Genomic DNA, 15,124 nt, shown 5'->3' with positions numbered 1-15,124 from the left:
TCAAAACAGAATCTTGTATATATAATTATTCCTGTATTTTTTTCAGTATGAGGAAATAGATTATTTATAATATATTATCATATAATTTATAATATAATAATAAAATATAATATAATATAATATAACAATATAATAATAATATATAGAGTCTATTTCCTCATGCTGAAAAAATACAGGAATAATTATATATTTTTATATAAATTAATATAAAATTTATATAAAATATATTTTAAAATTTATATAAAAATACAGGAATAATTATATATATGTTGAAATGGATTATTCAACAAATGGTGTTAGAAAAATAGTCAAACTATTTCGGAGTTGGAGACTTGGATCCTTCCTTTGTACTTTACCAAATGTAAATACCAGTAGGAAAAAAAAGAATTAAATGTAAAAATGAAAACATGAAAAATTGAAGAATAAATGTATAGATTGGTATATTTATCTGATCTCAGCCTGCTAAATTAAAGAAATACTAGAAATCACAAAGGAATAAAATATAGATATGAGTTTTAAAAAACCAGTAAAATAGTTTTATATTTAAAATCATCATTAATACATGTAAATAACAAATGAATATCTGAAAAAATGTCTTCAACAAACATGATGGACAAAGGATCAATATCTCTAGTATAAAAAAGTACTCAAGTAAAACAAAATAAAAGGTAAATGTCTAAATAGAAAAGTTGAGCAAAGTACATAAACTAGAATTGTACAAAAGTAGAAATAAAAATGACTAATAAGCATTTGAAAGAACTCAATTTGATGATTAATTTCCAATTGTCAATTAAGATAACAAGAAACTGTTTCACCTATAAACTGTCAAAGTATGACAAATGACAGTACTCAGGCTGGTGAAGATGGATGTGACACACTAGATATCACTTATGGGAGTGTAAATTTGCTCATATATATAACAGCCCCAAAATGTTGAGTTTTTGACACAGTAAATCTACTTCTAGCACTCTATTGTAAATATATATGTGTAAGGATATATATAAAAATGTTTGAATATGTATCACTGCACTATTAATAATAAAAACATTGGAAACTAAATAATAGAAGAGTTATACACTCAAGGTAGACCAGTTTGTAGCTATTAATATTAAAAACCAAGGTTTTGAAATATATTTAATGCTTTTTTGAAATGAACAGGACTTATAATCAGAAAAATATTCTTAAAACATTAATAAAATTTAAAATTCATAATTAAAAATAGATTATTTGAATAAAAATCACACATCAGTATATGAATAACATGTCTGCTATTTTCATGTGCAATTGCATGTATTATGTAAAATCTGCAAATGAGAAAAATAATGGCTATAGATATATACAACTATAGGCATTTTAATAAATATGCTTAATCTGTTTTCTAACAGCTGACTAGGTCTATTATAGAAGAGTACACATAACTAGTATATTTCCACTTATATACACTTCTTTATGCAGTACAATTTATCTTTTTTGTTGTCATTGTTGTTTTTATTTTACTTTAAGTTCTGGGATACATGTGCAAAACGGGCAGGTTTGTTACACAGGTATACATGTGCCGTGATGGTTTGCTGCACCTATCAACCCGTCATCTAGGTTTTAAGGCCTGCATACATTAGGTATTTGTCCTAATGCTCTCCCTCCACTTCCCCCCAGTCCCCTGACAGGCCCCAGTGTGTGATGCTCCCCTTCCTGTGTCCATGTGTTCTCATTGTTCAACTCCCACTTGTGAATGAGAACATGTGGTGTTTGGTTTTCTGTTCCTGTGTTAGTTTTTGAGAATGATGACTTCCATCTTCATTGATGTCCCTGCAAAGGACATAATCTCATTCTTTTTTATGCCTGCATAGTATTCCATGGTGTATATATGCCACATATTCTTTATCCAGTCTATCATTGGTGGGCATTTGGGTTGGTTCCAAGGCTTTGCTATTGTAAACAGTGCTGCAATAAACATATGTGTGCATATGTCTTTATCAGTAGAATGATTTATAATCCTTTAGGTATCTACCCAGTAATGGGATTGCTGGGTCAAGTGGTATTTCTGGTTCTAAATCCTTGAGAAATCACCACACTGTCTTCCACAGTGATTGAACTAATTTACACTCCAACCAACAGTATAAAAGCGTTCCTGTTTCTCCACATCCCTGCCAGCATCTGTTGTTTCCTGACTTTTTAATAATCACCATTGTAACTGGCATGAGATGGTATTTCATCGTGGTTTTGATTTGCATTTCTGTAATGACCAGTGATGATGAGCATTTTTTCATATGTTTGTTGGCTGCATAAATGTCTTCTTTTGAGAAGTATATATCCTTTGCCCACTTTTTGATAGGGTTGGTTTTTTCTTGTACATTTTTTTTAACTTATTCGTAGATTCTGGATGTTAGACCTTTGTCAGATAGATAGCTTGCAAAATGTTTTTCCCATTCTGTAGATGGCCTGTTTACTCTGATTATAGTTTCTTTTGCTGTGCAGAAGCTCTTTAGTCTGATTAGATCCTATTTGTCAATTTTGGCTTTTGTTGCAATTGCTTTTGGTGTTTTATTCATGAAGGCTTTGCCCATGCCTGTGTTCTGAATGACATTGCCTAGGTTTTCTTCTAGGGTTTTTTATGGTTTTGGGTTTTACATTTAAGTCTTTAATCCATCTTGAGTTAAGTTTTGTATAAGATGTTAGGAAGGGGTCCAGTTTCTGTTTTCTGCATATGGTTGGCCAGTTTTCCTAGCACCATTTATCAAATAAGGAATCCATTCTCCCTTGCTTATTTTTGTCAGCTTTATCAAAGATCATATTGTTGTAAATATGTGGTGTTATTTCTGAGGTCTCTATTTGGTTCCATTGGTCTATATATATGTTTTGGTACCAGTACCATGCTGTTTTGATTACTGTAGGCTTGTAGTATTATTTTAAGTCAGGTAGTGTGATGCCTCCAGCTTTGTTCTTCTTTCTTAGGATTGTCTTGGCTATTTTTTCATTCCATATGAAATTTAAATTAGCTTTTTCTAATTCTGCAAAGAAAGTCACTGGTAGCCTGATGGGAATAGCATTGAATCTATAAATTACTTTGGGGAGTATGACCATTTTCAGGATATAGATTCTTCCTATCCATGAGCATGGAATGTTTTTCTATTTGTTTGTGTCCTCTCTTATTTCCTTGAGCAGTAGTTCTCCTTGAAGAGGTCCTTCATGTCCCTTATAAGTTGTATTCTTAGGTATTTTATTCTCTTTGTAGCAATTGTGAATTTGAGTTCACTCATGATTTGGCTTTCTGCTGATTTGGCTCTCTGCTGATTTGGTGTATAGAAATGCTTGTGATTTTTGCACATTGATTTTGTATCCTGAGACTGCTGAAGTTGCTTATCAGCTTAAGGAGTTTTTGGCTGAGATGATGAGATTTTCTAAATATACAATCATGTTGTCTGCAAACAGAGACAATTTGACCTCCTCACTTCCTATCTGAATACTTTCATTTTTTTTTTCTCTTGCCCGATCGCCCTGGACAGAACTTCCAATACTATGTTGAATAGAAGTGGTGAGAGAGGGCATCCTTGTCTTATGCCAGTTTTCAAAGAGAATGCTTCCAGCTTTTGCCCATTCAGTATGATATTGGCTATGGGTTTGTCATAAATAGCTCTTATTATTTTGAGATATGTTTCAGCAATACCTAGTTTATTGAGAGTTTTTTTAACATGAATGGGTGTTGAATTTTATTGAAGGCCTTCATTTATTGAGATAATCATGGTTTTATTCAGTGGTTCTGTTTATGTGATGGATTATGTTTATTGACTTCTGTATGTTGAATCAGCCTTGCATCCCAGGGAGGAAGCTGGCTTGATCATGGTAGATAAGGTTTTTGATGTGCTACTGGATTCGGTTTGCCAGTATTTTATTGAGGATTTTGACGTCAATGTTCACCAGGGATATTGGCCTGAAATTTTCTTTTTTTATTTCATCTGTGCCAGGATTTGGTATCAGAATGATGCTGGCCTCATAAAATGAGTTAGGGAGGAGTCCCTCTTTTTCCATTGTTTGGAATAGTTTCAGAAGGAATGGTACTAGCTCGTCTTTGTACCTCTGAAAGAATTCGGCTGTCAACCCGTCTGGTCCTGGGCTTTTTTTTTGGTTGGTAGGCTGTTAATTACTACCTAAATTTCAGAACTTGTTACTGGTCTATTCAGGGATTCAACTTCTTGCTGGTTTAGGTTTGGGAGGGTGTTTGTGTCCAGGAATTTATACATTTCTTCTAGATTTTCTAGTTTCTTTGTGTAAAGACATTTGTAGTAATCTCTGATGGTAGTTTGTATTTCTTTGGGTCAGTGGTGATATCCTCTTTATCATTTTTTATTGTGTTTATTTGATTCTTTTTTCTTATTAGTCTAGCTAGTGGTCTATTTTGTTAATCTTTTCAAAAAATCAGCTCTTGGATTTATTGATTCTTTGAAGGGTTTTTCATGTCTCTATCTCCTTCAGTTCTGCTCTGATCTTAGTTATTTCCTGTCTTTTGATTGCTTTTGAATTTGTTTCCTCTTGCTTCTCTAGTTCTGTTAATTGTGATGTTAGGGTGTCAATTTCAGATATTTCCAGCTTTCTGTTGTGGGCATTTAGTTCTATAAATTTCCCTCTTAACACTGCTGTAGCTGTGTCCCAGAGATTCTGGTATGTTGTCTCTTTGTTCTCATTGGTTTCAAAGAACTTCCTTATTTCTGTCTTAATTTCGTTATTTACCCAGTAGTCATTCAGCAGCAAGTTGTTAGATTTCCATGTAGTTCTGCAGTTTGAGTGAGTTACTTAATCCTGAGTTCTAATTTGATTGCACTGTGGTCTGATCCTGAGAGACTATTTGTTACGATTTCCGTTCATTTGCAATTTGCTGAGGAGTGTTTTACTTATAATTATGCAATTGATTTTAGAATACTTGCAGTGTGGTTCTGAGAAGAACAATGAAAAATTGAAAAGTAAGTGTGTTAAAAATTACGTTATTTGAATTTTAAATATTTATACTAAAGCCAGCATTTATTTTAATTTTATGTTGGCTTTAATAGAAGCAAACTCATTAAAAATATTTGAAAAACTGTTGCTTTGCTTATTTTCAATTGAGAGACTACCATGTTTGAAGTGGTTAAGGTCAGCACTTGGTTAAGAGAAACTGGCTGACTGAATTTGCACCCAAGTTGAAATCACATGTTTGGCGTGGTTTTATGAAGTTTGGCCTATTTATTACCTGGATTTCTACTTTGTTTATTTAAATTAGATATTTGTTTAATAGATCCCATTAAAATTAATATCTGAATTTCAACTTTGCCTCGACCATGTTTTATTTTTATTTTGCTCTCTGACACATTGTTTTCCACAGTTGGAACGAGAACTAGCTGAACTCAAGGGCTTGGGCAAAGGGCACGGTGATGGATCCAATAACAGTAAAGTAAATGATCCTGAAACATCGAAGAGTAGTGAAACTGTCACTGGAGAACCAAGTCTTCAGCAGAAGATATTGACCAAACTAAATGCCTTGAATGAAAGGGTAACATTCTGGAACAAAAAACTAGATGAGTATGTTTAACAAATTGTCTAGCTGTTCAGATTTGAAACTGACAGAATCAGAATGTTTTGGGCCATCAGTTGACACTAGTTCCCTTCTTCAGGAGTGTAAAGAATTATAGTATGAAGTAAGGCATGAAATATGTTCTTAGTACTAGTTCCTAGTATATATAAGAAATACAGGTTAAAATGTGGCATACAGTTTTTTGCAGAAGCAGTTCTTAATTAGGAACAGTAAGCTACCTCCAAGTGGCTTACTGTCATATCACTGCTTTAGTGTCTGCAAACTAAAAGCAACAGAGCTGCTGCTGGTGCATAAATTCACCAAATAGATGAGACCTGGAAAATCCCATACACAATAGAAGCAAGTTCAGTCTCAGTTTTCAATTAGAAATGTAAAGCAAGAAGGCTTAGCAAGGACTGTGAATTTTTTAATTTACTAAGGCACTAAGTGGATAAGTTAGTGGGCCCTGTGATAATACTAACAGTAATATTAGTAACATGTATTGGGTTTTTACTTTGTGCCACACTCTTTGCTAAAATCTTTACATGTAATTTGCATATAACTCTCAAAGCAACCATTTTTTTTAGAAGTAAGGACTATGAATATTGCTATTTTACTGAGAAAACTGAGACATAAAAAGGCCAAGTGATATGTCTGAGATCTGAAAGCCGTAAGTAGTAGAGCAAGGATAGTATTCTAGTCTTCACACATTCTGAGAGTAGCAAATTTAAAAGTTATTTTAATTGCCAAAAATAGAATGTCTTTTACAAGGTTTAACTGTTAACACCAAGCTTTCTTTATCCATCGAAAGGAAGCCTTGTGTTTTAACATCAGTTAAAAAAAATCTATCATAAATTTTAATGTTGTGATCTGTAGTTCCTTCTAATAGCTGTATGTATTTTTCTCTTCAATAGAATTGAAGCCGTTTATCATATTGAAGTAAAACAAAAGAAGAAAAGTCATGGCTTATTGATCCCATTTTTGTTAATTGAGTTAGAGACTGTGGGAAATTTCCATTTTGAAGAAGGCACTCAATCCGATGACTGGTAAATCCATTAGAAATTTCGTATAGCTTTAAAAGTAATTTATGTATTTAGGATCATCAACCAGAATATAACCTTATAAAATCCTAAAATGTCCCATTTTGAAACATTTCTCATGCAGAATATTCATCTATTAAAAATTGGCAGGCATCTATGAAAATTTAAAATTACCTACTTTCTACCTATACATTTGTTTATGCCATTGCCATGAGCCAACCTTGAAGACATCCTAATGGTTTTTCACTGCTTTTTACCCGATTTTTCTTAGCCCAAGAGCAGAATATAATTTAGAAAAAAATAGTTTATAATCAAGTCTTAATTTTTATATACGTTTATACTGTTCCTTTCTGGACTGGATATAGTGCACGATTCTGAATATTAGTTGAGAAAATGGAACAGAGCAGGAGTGTCAAAGCAGGATTGGTGACAGCAGGTTGCCAACATGGGAGGAGACTGTCTAGTAAATCTTCTGTAGGTCAGAATAGAACAGTGGTCAGAGTGGAACCCACTGTTTAGAGATAGCCACAGTCAGGGTGCATATGAACACTACATGTTAGAATAAGTATATGCTTAAACCAGGAATTCATGTCAAAAGCCTGTATCAACAAAAATGGAGAGACTCCAGGATCAACCAGAAAGCAGACAGCTAGGCTTTAGAACCAAGGCCTACTAGTAGAAACTAGGAAGTAGTTGTGTTGCTTCAGTTAGAGGGGCACAGTTAAAAATTACCCTTAAAAAAAAAAGAAAGCCTTGAAGAAAAATAGTGTTAATTATGACTTTCACATTTCTAAATCACTTTTTCAAAATTGAAGAGCCTGTGAAACAGACAAAAATTGCTCTAAAGCCATAGTAGGAACTGGGTACATGGAAATATACCAGGAGACATGTCAAACTATAGAATGGACTTGGCACATAACCCTGGAGCATGATTTTACTTGAAGTAAATGTCAACATAAATACTAATTTTATAGCGTAGAATGTAAAATTTATACTAACTTTTTAGGGAAAAAAAAATTGTTATTGTTATGGGCTACTTTAAACCAAGCCCCCTGATTTCTATTAGACATGGCTTTTTTCTCACCTCTGTAAGGAAAAGCTTCTCAAGGGGCTTGGGAAAACTCTGATGGAAAAGCATAAGAAGCTATTGGCTAGGGAAAAAAGCCCTTTTAAAATGCTTTCCTTTGTATTAGTACATCCATTTTCACAGCAGTTACTGCTGTTTGCTTAACCACATTGTTTGATTTTTACGTACAAAGATATAAAAGGTGTTCATCCCAGCTCCCATGTGAACAAGTAAAGACCTTGATTTTTCAAGTGCAAAAACTCAATGGTGTCTCTCTACAGGGTGCACATTTATATTCACTCAAACTAAACAGGATTTCTTTTTTTTTTTTTTTTTTTTTTTTTTTTGAGATAGAGTCTCGCTCTGTTGCCCAGACTGGAATGCAGTGGCACAATCTAGGCTCACTGCAACCTCTGCCTCCCAGGTTCAAGCGATTCTCCTGCCTTAGACTCTCGAGTAGCTGAGATTATAGGTGCATGCCTTCACAACCGGATAATTTTTGTATTTTTAGTGGAGATGGGGTTTTGCCATGTTGGCCAGACTGGTATCAAATTCCTGGCCTCGAGTGATCTGCCCGCCTCAGCCTTTCAAGGTGTTGGGATTACAGGAATAAGCCACTGTGCCCAGCCCTAAACAGGATTTTAAAAAATTATTTCTGTTTCTTTTTACTTATTGTAAAGGAAGCTCTTTGCAACAAGTAGATTAGTGAAAAAAAAGTAAAATCAAAATGACTAAAAACCATTTAGATAACTGTCAGCCTGATAGTAAATTAGGTAGGTTTGATGGATTTTGATTAGTATTAACCTATTTACTTGGTTTTAATAAGAGCAACCTTAACTTGTTTTAAGGAATAAATCAAATATATGTTAGCAGAATTTAAAATACTGTTTTTTTACTTTTAGCATACTACAAGTTTGGTTACTTTTCCTCTGATCTTTTATGTATGTTAAGAAATAACTAAGTGCTTTAAATTGCTATGCCACATTTCTAGTTGTTTATTTAAGCATTGACTTCTCTTTTATTAATACTTTTAAGGCTAAGGATTCAGTAGTTGAATAAAAAGTGTTTGAGTAGAACTAGGACTGAAAGATTTTCTGTTAAAATTACCTTTATGTCTTTAACAACAACAAAACACTGCATGTTTCTAAGTGTATATCATTATTTCTGAGCTTTATTTCTTTTATGAAATATAATTATATTTTCCAGTTTTCAAAAATCTTATTTTATAGAGACTTGCTAGTTTAGTGGATTGTTGCTACTATACCTTTATTATTATAGAATCATATTATTTACAGATGTGTTGCCAATTGAGTTACCCATTGACATCGGAAAACATTTATCAATAGGGGCTCCAAAGCATAAAAGATGCTGTCCTTGTGCCTCAGAAGCTGTCATCCTGGTTATAGATACAGTGTATTTACAACTAAAAACAAAATTTTAAAACACCAGAAAACAATATATAAGTGATTCTGTACATTCCTTTGGGGCAGATATGATGTTTTGTGTGTCTTTTAAGTTGTAACATCTAGCATGAGGCTAGATTAATAGCCAAGTATATATTTACTAATTGAAGCTTCCATATCACTTTATAGATACTCAACAGTTTTACTTTGGTGTATATAATGATTTTCAGTTATTAATCTTACTCTTTATAAAGACTTCATGCTGCACTATCTCAAGGAGCTATAGAAGCAGAAACTTTTTGTTTTATAGGGTTTTGAAGCTGTTATGATGTTGATTTAAGTTGGTAAGCCTGTAAAGTATTTATTAAACTTTTGTCTAGGATTATAAGGCATGTTTTAATAGATTATATTAAACATCAATCATTTAAAAACTATGTACTCTACATTTGCTAAATGAGACCATTTATTGTATATTAACAAAATTTGTAGGCATCTTTCTGTGTAACTGAATATGTTAGTCATTGATATATATCATTTTGAATGTTTATACAGTCAAGTCCCGCTAAATGAATGAAGATAAGGTACACAGTTCAGCTGACTCTAAAGGAGTTGAACAGGAATTTTGATTAGTTTAGAGACCATACAGTGGAGAACATTGAATCCTATACTGTAGGTGAAGAGTCTGAATATAATTTGGAGGTAACAAATAGCTGCAAAGGCTTTTGTTTTGTTTTATTGGCAGACTCTGCACCTATGGAGAGGATCAGTGATCCCCACTACATGGTTTTAGACCATCATAACTTCTGTTCAAATCTTTTAAAGTCAGCTTAACTGTGTACCTCACTGTTTCTGAAGCAAACGCAACACTCCACCACATAAGTGGTTTTGTTTGTTCTCCTTCCTTCACCCAGAATGCTTTCTCATACCTCACCCTTACTTCATCATTGCTCAGCTGCTGAATTCCTGGGCCAAATAAAAGCACCATGAAAAAAATCACACTTCATAGCTCCTGCATTCCTGGGGGACCAGCCTAGTAACTAGGTATTGTCTGTTCATTCCTTGCACGCATTCTTGAGAAGCCTCAAGCCCAATATCCACTATATAGTGAAATCTTTATCTAAAATGCCTATAGCCCTAGTTTCTATCGGAGTGCAGAAAGCTTCCAGGACATGTTATTTAGGGGAAACTTGACAGATTTAGGCCCAGCAAATGATCCCTCTACAGGAGAGGCAGTGGCTTCCCCACCTCAGATGATATTGTGACTGTTTTATAGGTCCTCTGAACTGGTTAGCAGGCATCACAATTGATTGCAACACTATTCATATCTGTCTCCTCTACCAGACTGTGAGCTCCTCTGGAATTAGTTTGGTTTAGACAGCCCTCTTTCCAACTCTAAGGGAGAGATAATTTATAAGATCCTGGCTGCATAGATTAAGTATTTGCTTGTGAGAAATACAGATGCCCTAAGTTATGAGCTCAGCTGTTAGGCTCAAGGAGAGACTACCCATCAGGAAGCTCACCTCTATGATTGTAGCTCACACCCATTTCACATCCTGGTTGATTATGTAGGTAGGGATCTAGATCTGTCATTAAAAGCAAATGTATTCCTTATAAGATCATTTACTTCCTTCTCAAAATGATCCATTTTTCAATCTCAATCTAGGTTCTGTGCTAGACAGGACCGGAATTTTATGAGTATGGCCAGGTGAGGGCAGCAGAGAGCAAACAAGCACTTCAGCGTTCTTACCTTCACACAGCTGGCCCCTGTTCCTCTTCCTCCAATTTTCAGATCAAATATCTTAATGTCTCTGAAAGGCCTTCCCCAACACCCTATCTTAAGTAGGTACCCTTTGTATTCCTTACCCCAAGTTTCTTTTTAAAGCTTTTATCAGTTTAGAAATTCTATTTCTAGCTTTACTTGTTTAGGCTTCATTAGAGCAGACATTGCCTCTTTCACATCAGTATTCCTAGTCAGGAAGTTATTTCAGTAGTCCAATAAGAGATCATGGTGATTTGGATTAGGATGGTAACAGTGGTGATGATGAAACATGATCATATTCAGGACGCATTTTAGATGTAGAGCCAGACGGACTTGCTAAAGAATTAGATACTGGTAAGGAAGAGAGGAGAGGATTATTCCTATGGTTTTGACAAGCTACCAGTTAAATGGTGGTGCCATATACTGAGATGGAAAATACTCAGAGGAGCAGGTTTGGGATGAAGTGTTAGTTATGTTAGGTTAGATTCACCTATTTAATATGCAGATGGACATACCAAGTAGGTAGTTGGATATTGAAGTCTGAGTGTAACCAGCTAAGTTGGGTAGAGATCAAGACTAGAAATAAAATGTTGTAATTTATCAGCATATATATAAAGCCAAGGAACCAGATGAAATTATCTAGGGAGAGTGTTCATGGAAATAAGGGGATGCCCAAAGGCTGATCCCTGGGCAGCTCAATATCTAAAAGTCTATTTGAGAAGACCCAGCAATGAAAACTATGAAAGAGCAGCCAAAAAGAGGAAGGCATATGTAGTTTCCCTGAAGCTAAGAAAGAAAGTGTTTCAGAATGTGAGGATTGCTCAACCAACATGTCTTTCAGGCCAAACAAATATGCAATTAATGAATAAATAAACAGAGCCATACATATGATTACCGCATTATTAGCAAAAAACACAAAATGAACTATAACTTTTATCATTTGTAATTTTGTGTTCTTAAACATTTTAAGGAAAATCTGTTATTTTCTTCATGTATATTCTGTGTGTATTCCCACATAGGTTTAATTTCTGCTATGAATTAATTCTATCACGTTTTTGTGCCTGGGACTTCAGAACATATGGTATTACAGGAGTAAAAGTAAAACGTGTCATTAAAGTTAACAACCGCATTCTGAGACTAAAATTTGAAGAGAAATTTCAAAAGTTTTTGGAGAATGAAGATATGCATGATTCAGAGTAAGAAGTTGAATTCTTTTTTTTTCCTGCCTTCCACACATCTCTGTGTGATCTTTAATCCTTTTTTTTACGTATATACTTTAAGTTCTGGGGTACATGTGCAGAATGTGCAGGTTTGTTACATAGGTGTACACGTGCCATGGTGGTTTGCTGCATCCATCCCCCTGGTATCTACATTAGGTATCTCTCCTAATATTATCCCTCCCCAATCCCCTCACCTCCCCTGCGATACCTCCCCTAGTCCCCCCATACCCTGACAGGCCCTGTTGTGTGATGTTCCCCTCCCTGTGGCCATGTGTTCTCCTTGTTCAACACCTACTTATGAGTGAGAACATGCAGTGTTTGATTTTCTGTTCTTGTGTCAGTTTGCTGAGAATGATGGTTTCCAGATTCATCCATGTCCCTGCAAAGGACATGAACTCATCTTTTTTATGGCTGCATAGTATTCCATGGTGTATATGTGCCACATTTTCCTTGTCCAGCCTATCATCGATGGCCATTTGGATTGGTTCCAAGTCTTTGCTATTGTAAACAATGCTGCAATAAACATATGTGTGCAGGTTTCTTTATAATTGATTGTTTTATAATCCTTCGGGTATATACCCAGTAATGGAATTGCTGGGTCAAATGAAATTTCTATTTCTATATTCTTGAGGAATCGCCACACTGTCTTCCACAATGGTTGAACTAATTTACACTCCCACCAACAGTGTAAAAGCATTGCTATTTCTCTGCATCCTCTCCAGCATCTGTTATGTCCTGATTTTTTAATGATTGCCATTCTAACTGGTGTGAGATGGTATCTCAATGTACATAACAGGGGGATGGATGGCTTTGATTTGCATTTCTCTAATGACCAGTGATGATGAGCTTTTTTTCATATGCTTGTTAAGGAACAACTTTACAAAAGTTTGACTTTATTTGTACAATTTCTATTTTAAAAGTTTACATGATTAAAAATATACATATACTGTGTTAGTAAATGTTTCCTTTTTATGCATCTCCCATGGCTAGGATGACCCCATAATTTATCCACATTGAACCTCTTTTTGTGGTTGAAGGCAGGGGAGCTATTAATAATGATACGAAAACATTGCGTGTAAATGAGAAATATCCCTGACGGGACATATGATTATCTTGTCTATAGCTAAGCTTTTGTGTAATCAATCCTCAAACTTTTTCTGTTTCAATTATTCTCAAGGAGCCACCGAAGAATGCTGGAATGCCTTTTTTATGTTTTTGATCCTGAAGTTACAGTGAAGAAAGAGAATCTGCTACAAATACTTGAAAAAGGATTCAAAGAAAGTGAAACAAGCAAGGTAGCATAAAATGTTACTTAGAATAATGCTTTCTTCCTAATAAGTGGAGCTCTGCCACTGGTTAAGCATGATTCCCAATCCTTTTATCCATATTTACAGTAAACTTCTACTGCTGTTTCACAAAAAGCTTAGTGTTATCATGGAAATTACAGCATCTTTCCTCTTTGGATTATACCAGAGTAAGTCCATTAATTACTACTGCCTCACCCTACTTAATCCTTCTAGGCATCTTATTTTTATGTTGTGAGCCTTTTGTTGATGGATTTGAAATCTGCTTTTTAAATTGGCTATAAATCTTTAATCTGCTATAAACTCTCCAGAGTCTTCTCTATCTTGAAACAATTCAATCATTTAACTCCACTGTACTTTCTAGCTATTGTCCTGTTTTCACTTTCCTTTTACTGCTACCATTTCTTTTTTCTCTACTTCACTATCCCCATCTTGCTGCTGATCTTGCTTTATCATTGGTCACTTCTGATGCCCCAAATATCCAATCCATCTGTCTCAGTTAAAGATTCTTGCAAAATAATTCAAACATAAGACTCCTTCTAGTTTTCTGATTCTCCCCTGCCACCCCAAACTTTTGCATTTGCTTTGTCTACACATGCCTTGCCAAAAGTTTTTAATGATTATCTTTTATTGAATTTTACTCAATTTTCCAAAATTGTTCAAAGAAAGAACTCCTCTTCTATTTTATCACTTTAAGTAATATGTATAATTTCATAACAACTACAACTGGCATAAACAAGTTTGGGAACAAAATTAACTGACTCTTGGTAAGCATACAACACAACTGGATACAACAGAAGTACATCTGTGTTTTTAAAAGTTTCATTTTATCCCTGAACTGCCACCATACTGTGGGTTATATAGGCAAAAGAAAATACTGGTTAATCCTGCAAATTGGTTAAGTGTTAGTTAAGTGGTGATCAACTGAGAATTTTTGTTATAACACATTTATTTTGGATAGCAATCACACCTATTTGTATACCTCCATATGTTTTCTTCCTCTTAAAATATTTCCTTTTAAATTTCTGATTATTTGAATTATGTACAATCTTCAAAGCCTACTCATGATTTCATTACCTCTATAAACTCCCTCCTAATCTCTTCAGTTAAAAAGTATATCTTATTTGATGCACCTTGTAATACGTTGTATTTTTTTAATTATTGCATATAGTTTCTACTGTGCCTTTATTAATTGAGGACCAACACTAGACTGTAGCCTTACAATGCCATGCACATGGGTTATAGAAAATGTATATTTGGTGGTGTTCATTGAAAGTCTGAGAAGGTTACTTACTGGGATGTGGAATTTGTGGTTGGATAAGCTCTATTGGAGTATAGTCATCCAACAGTATCTGTGGGGGATTGTTCCAGGACTCATGAATAGACCGAAAGCTGTGAATACACAAGTCCATTATAGAAAATGGTGCAATATTTGCATATAACCTACACATATCCTCCTGTGTATTCTAAAACTCCTCTGGACTACTTATGATGCAATGTAAATACTATTTAAATAGTTGTTATACTGTATATACTATTTGTATTATTTTGTATTGTGTTTTTTTCTTGAATATTTTCAACCCATGGTTGGTTGAATCCTCAGATGTGGGAACTGTGGACATGGAGGGCTGACTGTATTTATTTTTTTGCAATTTCTTTGGATTGCAGATTTCAATAAGAAAAAATATATATAAGTAATTTGGCATTCACAGACAAGACATAATTCTAAATAATTTGGCTATTAATGTTAAACTAATAGTAATTTCAAATCTTTGAGACTGTGACAAGGA

General features: G+C 34.3%; 2 protein-coding genes across 3 annotated transcripts in view; one reads left to right on the top strand and one right to left on the bottom strand.

Moving 5' to 3' along the window:
- RTN1 (reticulon 1) overlaps positions 1-15,124 on the bottom strand; it is a 468,840-nt gene that overhangs the window by 337,720 nt on the left and 115,996 nt on the right. The gene's annotated exons all lie outside the window — the stretch shown is intronic.
- Positions 1-15,124, top strand: part of LRRC9 (leucine rich repeat containing 9) — a 123,589-nt gene that overhangs the window by 17,247 nt on the left and 91,218 nt on the right. The window contains exons 8-11 of the mRNA XM_032246124.1: positions 5,354-5,550; positions 6,457-6,588; positions 11,830-12,006; positions 13,208-13,325. Coding sequence (XP_032102015.1) covers positions 5,354-5,550; positions 6,457-6,588; positions 11,830-12,006; positions 13,208-13,325 — 624 coding nt within the window. The remainder of the gene's footprint in view (positions 1-5,353; positions 5,551-6,456; positions 6,589-11,829; positions 12,007-13,207; positions 13,326-15,124) is intronic.

The sequence above is a fragment of the Sapajus apella genome, unplaced genomic scaffold, assembly GCF_009761245.1.
Source record: "Sapajus apella isolate SASKATOON/1434 unplaced genomic scaffold, GSC_monkey_1.0 scaffold59, whole genome shotgun sequence".
Classification (NCBI taxonomy): Eukaryota; Metazoa; Chordata; class Mammalia; order Primates; family Cebidae; genus Sapajus; species Sapajus apella.
This window is presented reverse-complemented; position numbering and strand designations above follow the sequence as displayed.